This window comes from Seriola aureovittata, chromosome 8 (assembly GCF_021018895.1).
Source record: "Seriola aureovittata isolate HTS-2021-v1 ecotype China chromosome 8, ASM2101889v1, whole genome shotgun sequence".
Lineage (NCBI taxonomy): Eukaryota > Metazoa > Chordata > Actinopteri > Carangiformes > Carangidae > Seriola > Seriola aureovittata.
In genome coordinates, this window is record NC_079371.1 from 29,358,446 (window position 1) to 29,380,431 (window position 21,986).

Below are 21,986 nucleotides of genomic sequence, written 5' to 3' on the forward strand. Positions count from 1 at the left end.
GGGCGCTGAATCGGTCCGTTGTGGGGAAGAGGGAGCTAAGCCGGAAGGCGAAGCTCTCAATTTTCCGGTCGATCTACGTTCCGATCCTCACCTATGGTCATGAGCTTTGGGTAATGACCGAAAGAACGAGATCGCGAGTACAAGCGGCCGAAATGAGTTTCCTCCGCAGGGTGGCCGGGCTCAGCCTTAAAGATAGGGTGAGGAGCTCGGTCATCCGGGAGGGACTCGGAGTAGAGCTGCTGCTCCTCCATGTCGAAAGGAGCCAGTTGAGGTGGTTCGGGCATCTGGTGAGGATGCCTCCTGGACGCCTCCCTGGGGAGGTGTTTCGGGCATGTCCCACCGGGAGAAGACCTCGAGGTCGACCAAGGACACGCTGGAGGGATTATATCTCTCAGCTGGCCTTGGAACGCCTCGGGATTCTCCCGGAGGAACTGGTGGAAGTGGCTGCGGAGAGGGCCGTCTGGACCTCTCTGTTGAGGCTGCTCCCCGGATAAGCGGGAGACGACGAGACGAATATTAGGCTAATAATCTGGACTATGGTTGGATCAGGGTTGGATAAACAGCTGGCTTTCTACCAACCTGATTATTCTGGGGTACGAAACTAAAAACGTAAGAAAGGAAAAAATTTAAATAAGCTCTTGAGATGATCAAAGACAAGTAAATTGTGAAATTCCTAGAATACTGAGTGATTAAATTAATTATGATCATCACAAACTCAGGTGTGTCTCTTTAGACCAGACCTCGGCAAATTACGGCCCGCGGGCCACATCCGGCCCTTTATACGCCCCTGTCCGGCCCGCGAGGCCAATTATGAAGAACATAAATAAGACAAACGTGTCTTTTTTACTTTTATTTAAAAATGTTAATTTTATTTTGAAAAGCGTTACTTTACTTTTGTAAGAACATATGCGCGTGCGCGGGTGAAGGTTAACGGTCACAAGTGATGCTCGCTCGTTCACCCTCAAGATGTCAGCTCACGCTAAGAAAAGAAAAGTTGATAACGAATTCAACAAGAAATGGACTGCAAATTACTTCTTTACAGAAGTTAAAGGTAAAGCAGTATGCTTAATCTGTGGTACACAGGTCGCTGTGTTTAAAGATTACAATTTGAATCGACACTACACGACCAAACATGAAGACAAATACAAAAAGAAGCTGAAGAACAGAGCGGCCGACTTTGACTGTTTTTCTCTGGCGTTGGATGAGAGCTGCGATATACGTGACACCGCCCAGATGCTCATCTTCTTACGTGGGATAACCGCGGACTTCCAAATCACGGAGGAGTTGGCAGGTATGCAGTCCATGAAAGGGACAACGACCGGTAATGACTTGTTCAGAGAGGTAGAGTCATGTTTGGAAATGTTAGGACTGAAATGGGCAAAGCTTGCAGGTGTGACAACAGATGGTTCTCCAAATCTAACGGGAAAAAATGTTGGACTTTTAAAGAGAATGCAGGATAAAGTGACAGAAATTAACCCTGTGCAGAAATTGACATTTTTGCATTGTATCATACATCAGGAAGTACTGTGTAAGACAGTGTTAAAAATGAAACATGTTGTTGATGTTGTTACTAAAACAGTTAACTTCATCCGAGCGAGAGCATTAGATCACAGGCAGTTTGTTGCCTTTTTGGAGGAAAATGACATTGAACATGGTGACATAAGTTATCACTGCACTGTTAGGTGGCTCAGCCTTGGCAAGGTACTGAAAAGTGTCTGGGACCTGAGAGACCAGATTCAGGATTTCTGTGTTGAGAAAGGTCATGACATCCCAGAACTTTCAGATAAAGACTGGGTGGCATACCTCGGATTTGCTGTGGATGTGACTGCACTAATGAAAGAACTAAATGTCAAAATGCAGCGCAAGGGCCTTTTTGTGCATGAGCAGTACAGTGCAGTAAAGGCTTTCATGAGAAAACTGCAGCTACTCTCAAGCCAAGTGAAAGACAACATTCTGACCCATTTGCCAACACTAAAGGAAGCCAAAAGACCAGGGGATCATGTCCAAAAGTACTCAACCATGTTAGAAGCCCTGCATGCAGAGTTTTCAAGGCGATTTCAAGATTTCAAAACTCTTGAGAGTGAAATGCACATGGTTTCTTCTCCATTCAACTGCAGTGTGGATGATGCACCAAGTGAAGTCCAGATGGAACTGATTGACCTGCAGTCTGACACCCTTTTGGCAGAGCACTTTAGGTTAGTCTCACTGCTGGACTTTTACTCCTCCCTCAAAGAGGAGAACTTTCCAAACCTGAGGAGGCATGCTCAGAGGATCCTAGTCCTCTTTGGATCTACCTATCACTGTGAACAGACATTCTCAATGATGAAGTTCAACAAATCCAAACACAGATCCTCTATGACTGATGACCACCTCGCCGCTGTCCTTCGGATAGCCACTTCAGACATACAGCCAGATTTCAATGCCCTTGTTCAAGCCCAGAACAGACTGGATTATTCTCACTGAAGAAGTAACATTAGGTGGAATGTTATTTGTATGTAATGTTATTTGACCTACATCACAACATATTTCTGTTGTAGTGCTGGATTTCTGTAAATTTGTTAAGTTGTTTATTGTTTTTCATTGTTTCTGGAGATTAATAAGTTAAACGTGAATTGCACTGATTCAGTAATTTTGTTATGTTATTTGACCTACATCACAACATATTTCTGTTGTAGTGCTGGATTTCTGTAAATTTGTTGTTTATTGTTTTTCATTGTTTCTGGAGATTAATAAGTTAAACGTGAATTGCACTGATTCAGTAATTTTGTTATGTTATTTGACCTACATCACAACATATTTCTGTTGTAGTGCTGGATTTCTGTAAATTTGTTAAGTTGTTTATTGTTTTTCATTGTTTCTGGAGATTAATAAGTTAAACATGAATTGCACTGATTCAGTAATTTTGTTGTTATTTGACCTACATCACAACATATTTCTGTTGTAGTGCTGGATTTCTGTAAATTTGTTGTTTGTTGTTTTTCATTGTTTCTGTAGATTAATAAGTTAAACGTGAATTGCACTGATTCAGTAATTTTGTTGTTATTTGACCTACATCACAACATATTTCTGTTGTAGTGCTGGATTTCTGTAAATTTGTTAAGTTGTTTATTGTTTTTCATTGTTTCTGGAGATTAATAAGTTAAACATGAATTGCACTGATTCAGTAATTTTGTTTTGTTATTTGACCTACATCACAATTTCACATAACCTAATATAAATATTTACAGAGATTTACAGATAATTCTTATTATCATCAGCACCAGCTATTCAAAATATTTAATTTAGAGCATTTTAAAATGTAAGAAAGTTAGCGGCCCTCTGACACAATTCAGGTTTCTCATGTGGCCCCTGGTAAAAATCAATTGCCCACCCCTGCTTTAGACCCATGTTGTGGATCAAAGGGTTAAATAAAATCCCTGATTTTCTTATGACTCCAAGTATATGGACATTCATAAGAAGTTTACTTGAATGCTTGGTTCTATTTAAAACAGGGGTTTTCAGTGAAATTATATTGATAGAGTGTCATTTTTGATAAATACTTTAAATGAATATTAAAATAGTTTCTCCTTTGTTTCAGGACGGCGAGGGCAACCAGCCATTCATGTAACCAGGGACCAAATTGGTTTTCTAATGAAGCAAGGCAACACGAATTGGAAACATTTTGGGATGCTCCTCCTCATTTTTGTATAAGAGGTCGAATTGCTTGGTGTACCAGTGAAGAGCAGATTTTCTGCAATAGAAAACAAGGAACTTGAACGTCATGTAAGAAAACTTCAAGGCCTGTATCCAAACTATAGATATGAGGTAATTGATAGTTTACTGTATTGTTGCCACCAAATATTAAATTGTATTTTTCAGTAATTGACATTATTACTATTTTAGTTGATGAGAGCCTTGTTACACGCTGAACTGCTGGTTCCACGACGTAGGGTGTGAGAGATGTTGGCTCAGGTAAACCCAGCAGCTACTGCTAGGACATGGACCAGCACTGTGGCAAGACGGGTGTATCATGCACCTTATGTCATGCCCTCTGCCTCCTACTCCTCTCCCTGTCTCTGTGCAGGTTGCTAATTGCTGATGCCGGTCATCTGTGCTGGAGTGCCCAGGTGTCGCTGATTGCTGTCTGCTGCCTGCTGCCTCAGCCTACTTAAGCTCCCTGCATTCAGTCAGTCAGCGCTGGATTGTAGACTCAGCTACAGAGTTAGTTCCTTCTCCAGCTCCTGAAAAATGTAATCCAGTTGTCTCAATTCAGTCTGCCGTAGACCCATTCTAACCTGTTTCTCTTCTGCCCAGGATCACCTGCACTCCCAGCCGGCCTCCAGCTTCCAGATCCCCTGCCCGGCTCAGCTCTCCTACCTGCCCCACTCCTCCAGCCATCATCCGCCTCATCATCTGTCCCTTCATCTGCCCCGCACCTTCTCTTGCAATAAAACTCTTTGTAACCGCCATCTGCCTCCAGTCTCTGCCTATTGAGTCCACCTACCTGGTCTGTAACACCTTACCCCAACAGCCTGTGGCACATAGATGGAAATATGTGCCTCATAACGTGAATTCATCATGGTAAAAATGTTGGTTAACCACAGTCTATGACCTCTATGCTGTAATGATGTAGTCATAGCTATAGGTCAGGTTTTCAACATTTGGCCATGCAGCATACAATGAATCCTTGCTACTGACAATTATATGGGAATGCAATCAGCTGATGAATATAGAACAGACTTTCTCCTCCTAACTGTTATTTCAATCATTGTCAAGAAAACCAACAAACAAATATTCAACTCCAGTGTCCGTTATGAAAGATATTATTTAGGAAACCTGTGTGAGAACTTGGAATACTTTTTTGTTGTAGTGTTCCTTCCAACTCTGCTTTTCATGAGCAGTGTTGCCATTCTTGGTAAAACAAGCATTTTGATTCTTCACACTTTTGACACCAGCACTACTTTACAGTATAACTCTTGTTTTGGGAAACCATAGAGACAACACAGATGCAATGTTAGTACTTCTCACATAGGCTGCCTAAATGATGGCTTTTAAAATCATTTTGCAGCTTAAAAAATAACTACCCACATAGATTACATATTGAGCATTAAAGAAACAGGCTACCATTAAAGTTGAATTGAGATGCTTTATAGTCACTGGGTGACTATAAAGCAAGTATTTGTTCTGTCTTTGTATTCACCATTTTAGATGGGTCTTTCCAGTTCACGGTGCCATAGATGGACAGTCTCGGCTTATCTGAGCTTGCAACACTGACAATCGTGCCACCACTGTGCTGTCTCAGTTTCTTAAAGCCACATACCTCTATGGACTACCGTTCAGAGTCCGATCAGATTATGGTGGTGAGAACTTTCAGGTGGCCTTGTTCATGAATCTTGTGCAGGATATTGAGAACCACAGTTTCATTACAGGGGAATCAGTCCACAACCAAAGAATCGAAGATTTCTGGTTGTGTTTTTGCATCTGTTGCAATCCTTTTACAGCATGTTCCACTCTCTTGAGGATTCACAGCTTCTGGATCTCAGTAATGATGTCCACAAACTTTCTCTTCACAGTTTTTATTCTTGAGATTCAAAAAAGCCACATTACGGAGGCCTGGAACAACCATGCTTTCCGTACAGAAAACAACCAAACACCGACTCAAATCTGAACGGAAAGCATGCTCTCAAATATGGCAATGGACAGTGCAGCTATCAACTGTGTTTTCAGGGAAAATCCCTACAGACCACAAAATTTGGAGGCAGTTCTGACACAGCATGGAATTGAATCTTTACCCACTACTGATGATGATGATCTCCCAGCTGTAATTGTAGAGCAATCTCAAATCAATCCCAGTCAACAGCAACAAGAGTCTCATCTCTCATGCCATTGATCACATTTCTGATTTGAATATAAAGTATCTGGCATGCTGTACAGAAATTTCAAATGTTATGGAAACCTAAAACATAAAATACACAGCTGAATGCATCCGCTGTAGACAGAGCGCAAGAGATATTTTTCTCTTACTGTATTATAAGGTTTAGACATTTGTTCACACTGGGATCTTAATGTAATTAATGCTGTGTGACTTGTTACACTTGACAGGCAGTCTAATTAAGGTCTAAAACAAGCAACCGTTGTGCTGTGACCACTGAGATTAACCCAGCCATGTAGTGTAAAGCTTAGTGACATAACTTATAGTGTAGCTACAGTTAAGTGCAACTTGGCTACAAGTGGCACAACAATCATATCAAAGACTAAATATTACTTTTCCATAAACTTACTGCTGTGTAATGCATTCTGGGGTTGCATTTGAAGTATTTAAGGTGATGCTCTGTTTGTGTGCAGGCCTATGTGTGCATAATGTCTTACATGTACATGTTTGAGTGCTTACTCCCAATAGGTTCTTCATCTTTGATTTTTCACCAGATTGTAGGGTAAACTGAAAAATAGTTTTTTGTAGCTATTTGTGTCTTAATTCATCTATTGAAATGCTGCATCTGTTCATGACATCAGGAAACTTCCTGCCTCTCATCTTCCTGTGAGTTGAACCTGGTGGGATTCTTCCTTTTATGAAAATGCACCATACTGGGATGTTTCAGGCCCCTGTGCTTCAATTTTGAAATTGCAGATGACATTGCTTGAACTTCGGTTTATATATTTTGGAACATTATATGTTTCATTGTTTGGAGAATGTGTAATTGATATTCTTACTTTGCTAGTGCTTTTACTTTTAAACTCCAGGCAAAATGTAAGCAGAGCAAATGTTTTGAGAAATCAGTATTTGCTGAATATGAAAAAAGAGAAATCAGACATCATGCCTCCAGCCTACTGTCATTTTTCTTTTATTTTGGGGTTAAAATTAAGGAGCATCTACAGTGTTTAGCAGTAACTCCATACTCTTCAACTCTAGTCAGAACTGTCAGGGTTTTGAGGTAAGTAGGACCCAAATGCAGCCAACACATTGGGGACGGTGCAGACAGGTTTATTTCACACAAGATCCAGAGAACAACAGAGAGACAGCAGGGATAAACAGATGAACCGACAATGACAAAGGGGAGCACAAAGACTATATAGACAAAGGAGGCAAGGGTGATTGCGCACAGGTGAAACACATTAGGGCGGGGCAGACAATCACCACACAAACAAGACCAAGACAGGAAGCAAAACACTGAGACACACAAGGAAACCTTATTACAAAATAAAACAGGAAGTGAGAAAGTCCAAAACAAAACTAACAAAAAGTGTCTGCCATAGCAAACCATGACAAGAACTGTCTATATTTCCTTTACTTGCCTCATATTAAAGGCATTATATATTATAAGTAAAATACCTGGTTTTGTCAGTGACATTGTCGTTAGCTTTGTAAATATTTGTTTATGACTGGTTGCCTTGTTTTTTCTACAGAAATCAAAGAATGACATGGACACAACTTGGGGTAACTTCTGTCTCTGAATCCACTGGTTATGTATATTCTGTATATTTAAAATATTCCAAGAAAAAGTTCCTTTATTCAGGATTTTAAGTTTTGCAACAGATCAAACTTAAAATGTTATTTAAAAAAAAAACGGACAAAGTTTATTGTAACTTCTCAGCTGTTTTTCCAATGGTGGAGCTATACTTACTGTGACATCTTTGAAAGTTTATGAAAAAAGTTATTAAGTACTGCTGGGGTAATCCTGTAAGAGACGTGTTAGCAAAAGAAAACTTGACATATGCTATATTTCAGCAGTGGGCATACGAGTTGAACAAACTTCAAAGTCACGGTTGAAACAATCTGTTTATTCAGTTCTACATTAAATGGTCACACTACAGAGGTGTACCTATTGTAGACATAGTAAAAGTCTGTAAGCATTGCAAACTTCTTGTCATTGTGAAAACTCTGCAAAACACTGATATAAAACATTGCAGGAAAAGTTCCTGTATCCAAGATTTTAAAACTTTTGTAACATAGCAAACTTAAAATGTTCTTTGACATAAAATAAAAATCAATTTATTAGTTCAATTCTACATTTAATGGTCACACTCCAGAGGTGCACCTACTGTAAACATAGCAAAATTCTGCAAATATTGCAAAATTCTTATTTATAATCATTGTAATAACTCTGCAAAACATTGAAAAACCCAGCAAAGTGCAAAACACTGATTTTAACACAATTTTCGCAATAAAGTGCTTCATCTCACAAGTCCTATTTCCTTACACTTCTAATGTGACAGTTAACAGTGTGGAACAGCAGCAACAACATGTTAGAAACAGCAGTGTCGTGGGTTAACTATTATATTCCCAGACTGTTCACACAACTCCAAAACCAGGAGCCTGCAGAATTCCCTATGTCATACATTTCGCAAAGGTGTCATAATCATTATGTATGGTTAAGCGGAGGATTACGAGGCAGGTATTTGCCTCTGGAAAGATTTTGTTGGCTTCGTGCAAGAACTGAATTTGTGGATGGTGTGGAAATCCCAGAGGTAAACTCCAATACCTTTTCAAGGGTTACTGGACTGTTTTCTCCTTCTGCAACACAAGAAAGTGGTTCTTAGTAGTAGTCATTTCATTCTACCTAAATAGCTAACAGTCTGTGATACCCCTTCACTCCTTGATGGAGCTGAAGATAGAACTGCAATGATTGTGTAGGAGAGCCAAGAAGTCAAAATTGGCTTATAAGGATACCTCCCTTATATAGATGTAAATAGGTATACACCATGAATAGAAGGGGTGGATTAAGATTAATAAATTAATAGAGGGCAGCTTGAGGGATGTGTCACAACAGACTGTACATTCAGTGTGTAAATCTCCTGCTTACTTTGATTAACTTTTCCCTGAAGGTATGGTCACCAACTTACCTTCAACTTACCCCACATCTACTATAGTGGGGGGTGTTGGTATCCCACAGATAATGATAAGTGTTAGTGGTACTACTGACAACTTTATTGGTATAGCATCTTTCAAAACACAAAAAGGTCTTTCTGTACATTTAAAAAACACAAAGCAATGACGAATCAAGGTAAAAACCTAACCAAGAATAAAGTTCAAGTAAAAATGTAAAATAATTAAACAAAGGAACATATAAAATAAGACAGAAACCAGACAAATACAATAAAAGATAAAACTTGGCCAAGAGATAAAAAAAAAAAAAATGACAGAAGATAAAAAACAATAAATAAGACAGGAATAATAGTTAATGGAGAGCAATTTTTCAAAATGAGTTTTCATGAATTTCAAGATGTTTGTCTTATGGATGGCCCTCATCAACCGTCTTAGGTAGTCTCTTGTCAGGCCACCTTCATCAACTGCCCCTTCACCATTGCCATCCACAAACACAATGTCCAACTTTGCTTCAGGGTTGAAGTGCCTACGTTTGAATGCGTAAGCGTAAGCATAAGCTACACAGGAAAACATTACTCCAGCATACATTTATTTGGTTGCTTGTTGGACAGAGGCTTCCATCAACTTTGCCGACCAGTTTTTTCAATATGGTCTGTAGATCAATCCTGCAACCAAAGAAGTATATGTGTTTTATTCATGTGTCAAATGTACCATATTGTACAGCAGTTTTAACCACCTGATTAAAGGTAACAGGATATAAGTATCACACTGACTGTGTATACTAACTTTTAGTTAGAGTGAGTCCCTTAGGTGGAATAGATAAAGAAAAATCTTCACACACACAAAAACTACAATTTAAGATATCTACAATTTAATTTTGACTAGTCATAATTCCAGTTCAAGATATCTTCAACTCCTGTCAATTAAAGATATCTATATTGTCCTTTAAGATATCTTAAATTATATTTTAACTAGTCAAAACGATGTTATACATATCTTGAACTGAATTGTGACGAATCAGAATTAAATTGTAGATCAGGGTTTCTCAAAGTGGGTGCTGTGATGCCATTCCAGGGGTACCGTGAAATACTTTGATAATATTTGGAATTTACCAATGTCAATTATAAAATCATTTTATATCAGTTTAAACGTCAAGTACAAATTATTTTCAATCAGATATTCTCTCAAGTTTTCCTTGCATATATCAGACAAAAAATTGATAGGCACTACTGCATTTTGGTTGAGGGGTTATGAGGCTAACGTTAACGGCAAACGCGCTCTTCCTAACGTTACCTATCAGCAGATGTCAGAGGCTAGCCAGATGAGAGGGAAATATAGATAGGTTTCTTAAGAGATCAACTAACATCACACCCACTCAGCAACTGACATCGGAGGCCGTGCCCGACCAGTCAGGAGCAGCAAAACGGCCAAAACTGAGGCTTTACAACGATTGCTACCTAAAGTATGGTTTCAGCTGGAGTGGTGTTGCTATGTGCCCCACACCGGTATGCCTGATCTGAAGGGAGAAGTTGGTTAATGTAGCGATGGTACCAAGCAAATTAGCAAGGCACTTTGAAACAAAGCATCCAGGATACAAGTTCAAAGTCATTCAATGTTTTAAGAGACTGAAATCCCAAAATGAGACAGAGAGCGAACGTATGCTTTCAACTGTGTGTAGGTCTGACAAAGCACAAGAGGCTAGTTTTTTAGTGGCTGAGTTAGTTGCCAAAGCTAAAAAAATTGAAAATTGTTGGAGTAATGTTAGGGCCAGATGCTGTCAAGGAAAACGAGAAAATTTCGCTGTCTGACAGTGTCACAACACACAATTAAGAATAAAAGTTAAAAGGTTCTGGAACTTGGACCGGTTAGGAACCACTTTGAGTTAAAATAACCAAACACAGGTTTCTGGTAAAAAAGGGCAAACATTATTTATTTACACGAATCACAAGGATGCATCTCTGGTGGACTTTAAGATAGTGGTAGCACAATCTTCAATCGGGGGGGGAGAGGGACCCACTCTTCCACAGCCTCACACCATTGCAAGCCTCCTGATATCTGGGAGAGAGTCAGAGTCAGAGTGAGAGACACATAGAGAATATTATTTAACTTTCCTCTTCTTTTATTTGCCAGTGATCCTCCAAGGGTGAGTGTCAGGTAACTGGGAAGTCCTTTTCCTTCAGGTGCCAACAATCCTCTAAGTGGGGGGTTCCAGGTAAGTAGGGGAGTCCTCTTCTGCCCAACACGGCCCAGCACCACACAGTCCAGCACAGCAGCTTCCTCCTCTCAGCCTCCTGACACACTGTCTGAAAATCAGTTTTTCAAGCCACACCACTTCACACTAATTAGTTCATTAAATTCACCTGTCACCTCAAGCTCCTCACGGTGCATTCAGGTGCACTGCCACTGTAGGGAAAATAAAGGACATCCACCTTTTGGAAACAAACTGATTGAGAACACCACATTATGACACACTCCCCCACTTTTTCCTGTCCACGTCCTCGGGGACCCAATTGTTCCTGTTGGTCCCAGTTGCAACATCCCCCCTTCAGTTATATTTTGCACTCACCAGCCATAGCGCTCTGGTGGCTGGCCTAGGTTTGTCCTCCATGAGCGTCGGGCTGGAGTAACCCGAGGATCATCTTCTCTGGCGTCATGGACCATCCTCTGGGAGGCTAACATCAGCCATTGAGTTGCCATGTCTGCAACGGAGTCACCGGCATCATCGTTGGCAGGTTGGGTTTCTTCCTGGACAGGGATATAGAAAGTACACAGACGTAACCTATTGCGGTGGATGGTTCGGAGGGGACCCTCCTTACCTTCTGGCCGTACCTGATATGTTGGCCCCCCAGGTGAGGCAGGTTGCTTGACTACCACATAAACATGTGGTTCCCATCTGTCAGCGAGTTTCCCTTGGTCATAGCGGCGAGTTGTATGTACCAACACCCGCTCCCCAGGGAGAAAAGGCTGAGACTTTGCCCTTCGGTCATAGCGCTCCTTGTCTCTGGAGGAGGCCTTGGCAAGATTTTCACTCGCTTTTTGGTAAGCCAGGGCCAGTCTTTCATGATGACGCTGGACCCATTGTTCTGTGGTGACCATGGTAGTGGGCCTCCACACTCCAGATGTTACCTCCACTGGAAGGCGGGCATTCCACCCATACATGAGGAAATGGGGGGTATAGCCTGTAGAAGCATGTGTGGCGTTATTATAGGCCTGTACCAATTCCGGCAAATGCTGGACCCATCTTGAACGCTGCTCGATTTCCAAGGTACCCAACATGTTAAGTAGGGTCTGGTTCCAGCGTTCACAGGTGGCATTGCCCTCCGGATGGTAGGGCGTCGTCCTGCTTTTCCTGCATCCATAATATTGACAAAGTTCTTTTAGCAAAGCAGAGTCAAAGTTTGCACCTTGGTCCGAATGAAAACGTTCGGGACATCCCACAGTCTGAATTATGTGTTTGAGGATAGCTTTGACAGTGGTACTTGCTGTCTGGTCCCGTGTGGGGATGGCCCATGCATACTTTGTGAATAGATCAGTTGCTACGAGTACATACTGGTATGCATCTGTAGGTCTACTCAGGGTCAAAAAGTCAAGGGCTACAACTTCAAGGGGAGCATGTGTAATAATGGACATCATGGGTGCTTTACCTTCAGGGTGTGACTTACGTCGGACGCATCTTTCACACCTAGATGTCCACTCGGCCACATTTTTTTCCATTTGGGGCCAATAGAAAGCTCTACGGAGGATGGAGCAAATCTTTGCAGCACCCAAGTGGCCTTGGCGTCTGTGGTACTCATCCCAGGTGGACCACCGCTGCTGTAGGGGGACAAGAATCTGAGACATTACTTCTTTAGAAGCAGGGTCTTGGACCCACCGCATCAGCACTCCATCCACCATTGCAAGGCGATCCCACTGCCCGAGGAGCCGAGTCACTGCTGCTGGTTCCTTGCTACGCTCTCTTTTTGTAGGTGGCTGTCCTCTGCTGGTATAATACCTCAAGCGCTGAATGATAGGATCTTCCTCCTGTAATGGTTGCCAGTGACCAGGGGTCCGTACAGCATGCACTGTACATGTGTCGACCTCGGAGGTGTCTTTTGGAGGATGGGAGCTTTGGACCTGTGGTGGAAGTCGAGATACCACATCAGCATTAACATTTTCCTTTCCTGGCCTATACTTCACATCAAAGTGGTAATTAGCAAGCTGAGCCACCCAGCGTTGTTCAACAGCCCCCAGTCTAGCTGACTGGAGGTGGACAAGGGGATTATTATCTGTAAACACGGTGAACTGCGTGCCCCAGAGGAAATCTTTGAACTTGTCGGTTACAGCCCATTTTAAAGCAAGAAGTTCAAGCTTAAACGAACTATAATTGGCATCGTTCCGTTCTGCTGGATGGAGGCTGCGGCTGGCATAGGCTATCACACGTTCTTTTCCATCCTGAACCTGTGCAAGCACTGCACCCAAGCCTGTAAGGCTGGCATCAGTATAAACCCTGAAGGGGAGGGCAAAATCTGCAAAACCAAGGATCGGGGCTTGGGCAAGTGCCTCCTTCAGGGTTTTGAAGGACTCTTCACACTTTGTGGACCATTGTACCATGGCTTTCTTCTCACCTTTGGGGACACCGGTCAAAAGGGCATTGAGTGGCTGTGCGATCTTGGAAAAGTCAGCAATGAAGCGGCGGTAGTAGCCAGCAAAGCCAAGAAACGACCTCTCTTGACTGACAGTCTGTGGTGTGACCCAGTTTTGTACACAAGCTATCTTTCCAGGGTCTGGCGACACTCCTTCCCCACTCACCACATGTCCGAGGAACTTCACCTGCCTCTGGAATAAAGCACATTTGTCAGGTCGTAGCTTCAAACCAAAACTAGACAATCTTTTAAATACCTTTTCGAGGTCGTTCATGTGGGTGTCGAAGTCAGCAGAGAAGACGATGACATCATCCAGGTATACTAATGCAGATTCAGAGACAAGACCCCCCAGGCACCTCTGCATCAGTCTCTGAAATGTTGCTGGAGCATTGCAGAGGCCAAAGGGCATGCGTTCAAACTCATATAACCCAAATGGGGTGCAAAAGGCAGTTTTTTCTCTGTCTGGAGGTGCAACTTCCACCTGCCAGTACCCACTGGCCAGATCAAGGGTGGAGTAGTATTCTGCCTTGGAAAGAGTGGTTAATGCCTCTTCAATGCGTGGTAATGGGTGGGCATCTTTATGGGTGACAGCATTTAATTTGCGGTAGTCAACACAAAAGCGCAACTCACCACTCTTCTTGCGGACGAGGACGACGGGGGCGGCCCATGGGCTGGAGCTCTCCTTTATCACTCCGGCTTTCAACATGTCCTTCAGGAGGCCACGGACTTCCTGGTACATGGTTGGAGGGATGGGCCGATATCGCTCCCGGATCGGTGCCGCTACACCAGTGGGGATGTTGTGTTGCACCTGTCCTGTGCAGCCGAAGTCCTCGTCATGCTTTGCAAACAAATGTCCCCAGTTCTGCAACATGGCCTGCATTTTCTCCTGCTGGATGTTAGTCAAGCCATCACCTTGGAAACATAGGTTCTGTACAATCTCGTCCTTGCAGTCAGTGCTCACCTGTCCTACACCCACTTCCACAACACCGGGGCTGACTTCTTTTAGAATGAGGTCCTCCATTTCTCTTATGTCAGATGGGCAGGCTGAAGAAGTGGCAATAGGCTGGTAGCGCTTTAACCATATAGGGTAAGGGGCCAGGTTTCTTACCTGTACTGGTATTCGTCCACGGGTTGCAGTAGCTAACGCTCTAGCAGCAGAAACCGGCCCGGACTCTTCCAAGGGTTCTACCAATACGCTATCCCCATCGTGGACACTGGATGGCGCTCTCGTCCAGAGTAAGATCTCACTCTGACCTGGAACACAAACAGGAGACCGGTATGCTGGCCGTAGAGTCCCACTAGGGGGTGCCAAGTCAATGCGTCTGCAAACCTCAAAGGACATTTCCCAGGCCCTTTTCACTGGGGTTGGGGCAGAAGCAAAGTTGTGTTTCACCTGTGGATCACATCCAACTGCATTCCAACAGCACTGGATAATGTTCATACCCAACAAAGGTGATTCATTTGGGTCACCAATTATATCTTTAGTGATGACAACTCCCAACTCACCCAGTGCCAGGTCCCCCACTTTCACATCCATCATGGCATAGCCTACATAGGGTATCTTGGTCTTGTTTGCGGCTCTTAGCCTCAGCCATGCCAAGTCTCCGACAGAACCTACTTCCTTCATGGGAAAAAAATGGTTAAAACAAGTTTCAGACATTAAAGTCACTGGTGAGCCCGTGTCCATTATACAACTCACAGTTTTACCGTTAAAGGTCACAGGGACTTTAGGGCAAGACCCAACTACAGCTTCTCTGACAACTTCATTCTGGGCCACTGTATGGCTACCAGTCACTTGGCCCGTAGTGACTGGGTTCAGCAGTTTAAATCCTGCTGTTGGCATTCTCTAGCATAGTGGCCACTTACTCCACACTGCTTACATATGGGTCGGCCCTGCTCATCCCACCTTAAACCAGAACTTATAGTGTCTTTGTTGGAATTATGTTGCTGTGCATGTGCTCTTGAAGTGACTCTCGACCTCCTCCCTGAATCTCTGGCTTGGAGTCTCTCCTGCTGGTGTGGTCTCCTAAGGGTCGGGCTACGCAGCCTCTGCTCACCCCTTTGCTGGTAAGGTGTGGGACTGCGAGGGTAACGTTGGTGGTTAATTGGGCTATTATGGGGAGGGGTTACCTGTTGCAGTGGAGAGGGGTGGAGTCTCTGAAATTCCTGTTGTATGACCTCACATATATGTTCCTTTACTTCCTCCAAGATTTCTTCCTTAAAATCCTCCTTCCAGCCTACTGTCAGGTTGGGCACCAACCTCCTTTCAGTAACAGAGGCACATGTCGACTCTGGCCAATCTCCCTCTACTTGGTCCATCTCCATGTCCAGGGCCATTTGTCGAATCCTAGTAAATGTTAGATCTGGGTTTTCTCTAAGTTGCTTCCTTACCCCACTTCGAATGGCTCCTAGTTGTAGCCCTGTGACAAACTGGTCACGTAGCTGGACATCCATCCGTCCAGGAGCTTGAGGGTCTCTGGCCTGTAGCCTCTTACCTAGTTCCCGAAGGCGAAGAGCATAGGCTCGGACAGTTTCTGCTGGTTTTTGTCTGCAGTCAAAAAACATAGATCTTAGTGAACCAATAAATTCTCTATCACCATACAGTTCATTGAGAAAGTGAAATAACATTGCAGGAGTGGCCCTCTCAGCTTCTTCCAAAATCAAGACTTCTCGTCTGGCTTCTCCTTCAAGAGTGCTTATGATGAAGTCGCATTGTTGTGCTTCAGCCCATACCTGTGCTCTAAGTATGGCTTGCATCTGGCTTCTCCACTCATTAAAATCCAGGCCGTGACCAGTGAATTTTGGGGCCCAAGGTGCGCCTATGAAAAAAGGTGCCACCATGGCAGGTGCTGGATTTGCCATAATACCTGGTATGGAAAATTAGCCCAATGAGGCCCCAACACAACAGTCCAAGTCCTGCCAAACAACACCAAAAATATGTCACAACACACAATTAAGAATAAAAGTTAAAAGGTTCTGGAACTTGGACCGGTTAGGAACCACTTTGAGTTAAAATAACCAAACACAGGTTTCTGGTAAAAAAGGGCAAACATTATTTATTTACACGAATCACAAGGATGCATCTCTGGTGGACTTTAAGATAGTGGTAGCACAATCTTCAATCGGGGGGGGAGAGGGACCCACTCTTCCACAGCCTCACACCATTGCAAGCCTCCTGATATCTGGGAGAGAGTCAGAGTCAGAGTGAGAGACACATAGAGAATATTATTTAACTTTCCTCTTCTTTTATTTGCCAGTGATCCTCCAAGGGTGAGTGTCAGGTAACTGGGAAGTCCTTTTCCTTCAGGTGCCAACAATCCTCTAAGTGGGGGGTTCCAGGTAAGTAGGGGAGTCCTCTTCTGCCCAACACGGCCCAGCACCACACAGTCCAGCACAGCAGCTTCCTCCTCTCAGCCTCCTGACACACTGTCTGAAAATCAGTTTTTCAAGCCACACCACTTCACACTAATTAGTTCATTAAATTCACCTGTCACCTCAAGCTCCTCACGGTGCATTCAGGTGCACTGCCACTGTAGGGAAAATAAAGGACATCCACCTTTTGGAAACAAACTGATTGAGAACACCACATTATGACAACAGCACCATCAAACGGCGCATTGATGATATGTCGGATGACATGGAATCTGTCCTCAGTGAGAAACTACGACTGGGGGAAATTTGTGCTCCAAATTGACGATTCAACTGATGGTAGTGGCTTTTGACGCGATTGTTCAGCAGTCTCTGCAGTGAAATGGGATTGGAGTGTAATGGCAGGAGTGCGCCAAGGAGTGGCGCTGTGGGACTGTGGGGTCAGTGTGTGTTCAGTAATGTCAAGACGAGGTGTGTTAATAAAGTTACAGAGATAACAGCACGTTGTTGTTCTTGAGTTATAGTAATAGAGACCAACAATACACAAAGCACCAGGGTCTTACTGCACACAGAGGTCATTGTAACATCTTTTGTGGAAGGCCTATACTTGTTATTTTCTGTTCATATTGTATGTTTTCCAAAAGTCTTGTTTAAAATTTGACCATGAAATATGTTTACATTTGATGAAATATGAAAATATGTTGTGTCTGATACACTGAATAAAAAAAAAGCGAGGAGGGGCTTGCCATAGGCAGGAGCGGCTTGTAATCAGGCGGATTCAAAGTCGATCGACATGTTGGAGCAGCCTGAAGAACCCGAAGTTGGAGTTTTTGACCGGGTTTTTAACGCTGAAGTCCGTAAGACAGTCCGCAAGACAGGAGCTGTCAGTGAGAAATGCTGAAGATTTACTTTCCACAACAAGACGACTATTTCGCCGTCAAGTTCAACGGATTCGAGGTAAGCTTTGCTAGCACTGGCTATCAGTATTAGCATAGCTAGTGTCAGTTCCATGATGTTAAGGGTTGCTGTCACCTTGTAATTAATATGCTAACGTTTCTTGATTTAGGTTAACATAACTTGCTTCAAAGTTAGCTCAGTTAACGTTTCCGATAAGTTATTTGCAGCATCATTTATTGACCTGGCTTAATTCACCGGCCTCATCAAATCTGTTCTTGTTTTAACTTGAAATTAATAGTATCTTTGGAAATGTGGCAACCAAAGAAGATATTGAACTAAATGATGTTAGTTGTAGGGGCGGGTAGTAACGAGTTACAAGTAACGCAAATTAGTTTGTTTTTTTTCATGCTGGAAACATTTTAGCCAAGTCTGACTGTTGAAGCAGTTTTGCATTTGCGGGAAGATCTCGTGGCTGCAGGGAAAAACCTATTTGGCAGGTAAACCTTTTCTTCCTTCCAGGGCCAGATAGTGAGATTCTGCCCGCTACATCTGTACTTGCTGAACTCACCAAACATGGATTAGGTAAATGTGAGATTGAAGCACACAAGAATTGAATGTTATTTACTTTTAAACCTTATTATGCCAAGGCATTGATGCAAGGTTTATCTAACAGTTTCTTGCAAAGAAAACCATGGAATGAGCTGCTATGAATTTAATGTTAACCTGAGCCTGTCCTGTAGGTGTTGGTTGATGGTTGGCTACTTACTGGCTCTATATTGGGAAACATTTGACTATGTTAAATACATTTTGCATTATCTTTTAAAAAAAAATTGTAGAGCTGTTTACTCACTGTCATACACTTTCATAACAGTTTCCATGTATCCATTTTAATAGTCACATCTATGCCCTTTGTGAGAAATATTAAAATGTATGTTGCATTATTAAGAGAGTGTTGTTTATTATTTGTTCTTTAGTATTATGATGATTACTGTTGCTATGCGTTGGGGGGCGCTAGGGTGAAACTCAAGGCAGTCACGCACACATAGGGAGACACCAGAAGAACAGGATGACAGGTGACCGCCTCAGATGCTTAAAGTAAGAAACAATTCCTAACATGGTGAAGAGGCGGTTACAGGAAAAGGGAGAGTAGGTTTTTTTCTCTAGGTGAGGACAGCTCAGATGAAGGAGGCACTGTGCCAAGAGGCTGGGACCAGCCTGTGCACCAACGAAGGGAGAGCTGAGTCTAAACCATGGTTTTTCCCCAACCTTTTCACCAATCAGATAGTTACAAAAATACATACAAAACTCTGTGTAACTGCTAAGATAGACACTCTTCTCTGGGACGTTGGCCACAGCTAACTGCTTGCAGACTGTGGTTTTCAGATCAGAGGAGATCCATGTACATGCTGATTTTGATTCTTTAATAGCAAATAAATATTCTTTTAAATGGATAACTTTGAGTGGAGAACTCTTATTGCAAATAAACGAATGCGCTGACACCTTCCAACACTTTCTCATCCCTGTCATTTTGAAAAAATGTTCAGGAGTTCTTCCCAAGGTACCCTTTAGCATCAGCTATCTGTTAGTCAATGATGGGATGTGGTTTATGGTTAGTGTGAGGGTCTGGGGGGTGTATTCAGAGCGCAATCTGGACCATATATGTTAATGTTTTTTCACATTCTATGCTCAGTGGCTCATATGTGTGACATCCTTGAGTGTGAGACCAGGCTTTTTCTTCTAAGTCCTATGCAGTTTTGCTAGGAGAGAGTTTCAAAGCTGTAAAATTAGCAGAAACAAATAAATGACCTTAGGTATGGTATGGCTATGGTAGCCATATACAGGCTTAGGCTAGGTATTGGCAACACTATGGTTATGGCTGAAAATATTACAACATATATGGATGCTTTGATTTGTGAAACGTATTTTCTGGCTTGTCCAACATTCTAGGGGTCTGGGCATTTTGGGCAGTTTGCTATTAGTCCTGAGAGATCTTGCATATAGCAGCTATGATGGTGTTTCTCTGCTGCTGGAAACTGATGATACTGATGTTTTACATTTCCATTTTTAGGAAAACCTGTGTATGAGTCCATGGAGGCCGGACATACAGAGTCAAATATTGGGTTAAACTGAAGTTCATCTAAATTGAACAACTTTGTTTGCCAAAGCTACCCTCATGTCAGTTTAAATTTTTTAGGCTTTAAATTGGCAAAGACAGGCAAATGACACAAGATCCAGACTTTACATCATGCCATGAGCCATCTGTCTTACAGGTATGTAATTCTAAACATAGGGCTTTATATAATGTATACAGTCATGTCAGTAAGTGTTCTCTGTAAGTGTAACATGTCTGTAAATGAAATTAAAAAGACTCCCAGTCTACGCTCAGATAACATCACCACCCTCTGCCATATCCCAGAATTAATTCCCACCACTCTCAGTTGCTCCAGTACAAGATGAGACGGCCCTTTTGGCTGAGAGTACTCAAGCTTGAAATGTGGTTGCAGATCAGGTATGTATAGGATAGGAGAATTTTATTTTATGTTTTTTATTTCTTTTGGTGTATGTGTGTACTATTTGGTGATGATTTGTGATAAATGTTTTTTTTATGATTTACCTCAAGCTCTTCAAAAATGGAGAGCAATACGTGCCCAACAAGTATAAAGAAAACTTGTTGGTGGATCAGGAAAAGGTAATATTCCCAAAGTTTTTAATTGTGTATGTTTTATACATGCTCTTACAAAAAGCATACTTTTTTTTTTATTAAATAAATGTTCTTCTTTCAACAGGAGATGAAGAAACTGGCCTATCAGTCCTGTGAGGAAAAACATCAAAAGGCTTGTGTTTGTTATATATGTTTTTTTTTTTTTTTTTAAAGATTTGTTTTATTAATAGATGCACTTACAGTATGTTTATGGTGCCAAAATATGTTACATTGAGATTTTTTGTATTTTTCACAAGGAACATACATGAGTGTGTAACCTAACTGGCACACCATACAAGGATAATTTGTGAACATCAGAAGTGAAAATCTAGAAAGGAAAGGAAAAAAAAAAAAAAGTAAAATAAAATAAAATAAATAAAAATAAGTAAATAAAATAAAAACAAAACAGAAATATTACTACTTTTCCCATCCCACCCCCCACCCTCCTCCCTTGTATGGCTCTTAATTTCCTTTCATTTGTATACCTACACATTACGGTTTATACATACACCCATCTGTATACATTCCTAAAAATTCAGTAATCAACACATTACTCACAACAATACATTAGGAACCCACAGAGGGCTAATCTGAAGCCGGTCCAGGAAGGCTCCCACCACCACGGTCAGTCAGGTCCAGAGAGGGTAGAATGTCTATGAAGGGGCCCCACATTTTTTCGAAGGCTGCATGTTTCCCTCTCACATTATACATTATCTTTTCGGGTGTGCAGTAGGACACAAGCTCATTTATCCAGTGTCTTAATGCTGGTGAGTTTTCTGATTTCCAATTAATCATAATACATTTTTTCACTGCAGTACCTGCAAGTAGAATAAAGTATTTTTTATACTGGTTCGCTTTGACAGAACTTGTGTCCCCCAGAATCCATAGTTTTGGGTCCTGTTCAATTTGAATTCTTATTACCCTCGAGGTTAATTCAATGGCACGTTTCCAAAATTCTTCAATCACTGGACAACTCCATAACATGTGTAGAAGATCACCATCGGTCACTTTGCATCTCTGACATCTGGAGGAGATGTTACTATCAATTTTATGTAACCTGTATGGGGTGTAGTATGTCCTGTGAAATATATTGAATTGAATTTGCCTGTGTTTTGTGGAGATTAACACAGTCTGCGCCTGCTCCAGTAGATGATGCCAATCCTCCTCCTCATAAACATAGCCCAAATCTGTTTCCCATTTTCCTTTTATGGATGTTTTATCGTAAACAGGTAATTTTTCATTGATGATACCATATATAGAAGATGTTATTCCTTTTGTTGATCTTAGTTTGTTACATAAATGGGTTTCAAGAGGAGTTTCTTTTGGGATATCTGGGAATATTCCTTTAGATTTCTCCTTAACCCAGTCTCTAATTTGTAGGAATTTGAAGAAACTGTATTTAGGAAGATTGAATTTTTCATTTAGTTGTTGGAAGTTAGCAAATGTATCATTAATGTATAGATCAGCCACTGTTTGGATTTTTCTATCCCTCCACTCCCGCAACACTGAGTCAGTGATATGGTGTGAGATGTCAGGATTACCCCACAGGGGTGTCCTTCTAAGAAAAGAGATATTTGTATCGAGAAGAGAATGA

General features: G+C 42.0%; 1 protein-coding gene and 1 long non-coding RNA gene across 3 annotated transcripts; one reads left to right on the top strand and one right to left on the bottom strand.

Moving 5' to 3' along the window:
- The first annotated feature begins 952 nt into the window (after positions 1-952).
- On the top strand, positions 953-4,448 carry LOC130173762 (uncharacterized). Of its 2 annotated transcripts, none has more exons than XR_008828489.1 (4): positions 953-1,291; positions 3,578-3,804; positions 4,064-4,200; positions 4,294-4,448. It is a non-coding gene; the product is annotated as an uncharacterized LOC130173762 (long non-coding RNA). The 2 variants fall into 2 exon arrangements; XR_008828490.1 differs by having other exon boundaries at positions 3,578-3,762.
- A 6,278-nt stretch (positions 4,449-10,726) lies between these two features.
- LOC130173829 (uncharacterized) lies at positions 10,727-12,612 on the bottom strand. The gene is made up of 3 exons (XM_056383325.1): positions 12,448-12,612; positions 11,370-12,152; positions 10,727-10,858 (listed from the first exon to the last, which is right to left on the bottom strand). Coding segments are annotated over exons 2-3 (711 nt in total). The 5' UTR covers positions 12,080-12,152; positions 12,448-12,612; the 3' UTR covers positions 10,727-10,857.
- Between the last annotated feature and the right edge of the window lie 9,374 nt (positions 12,613-21,986).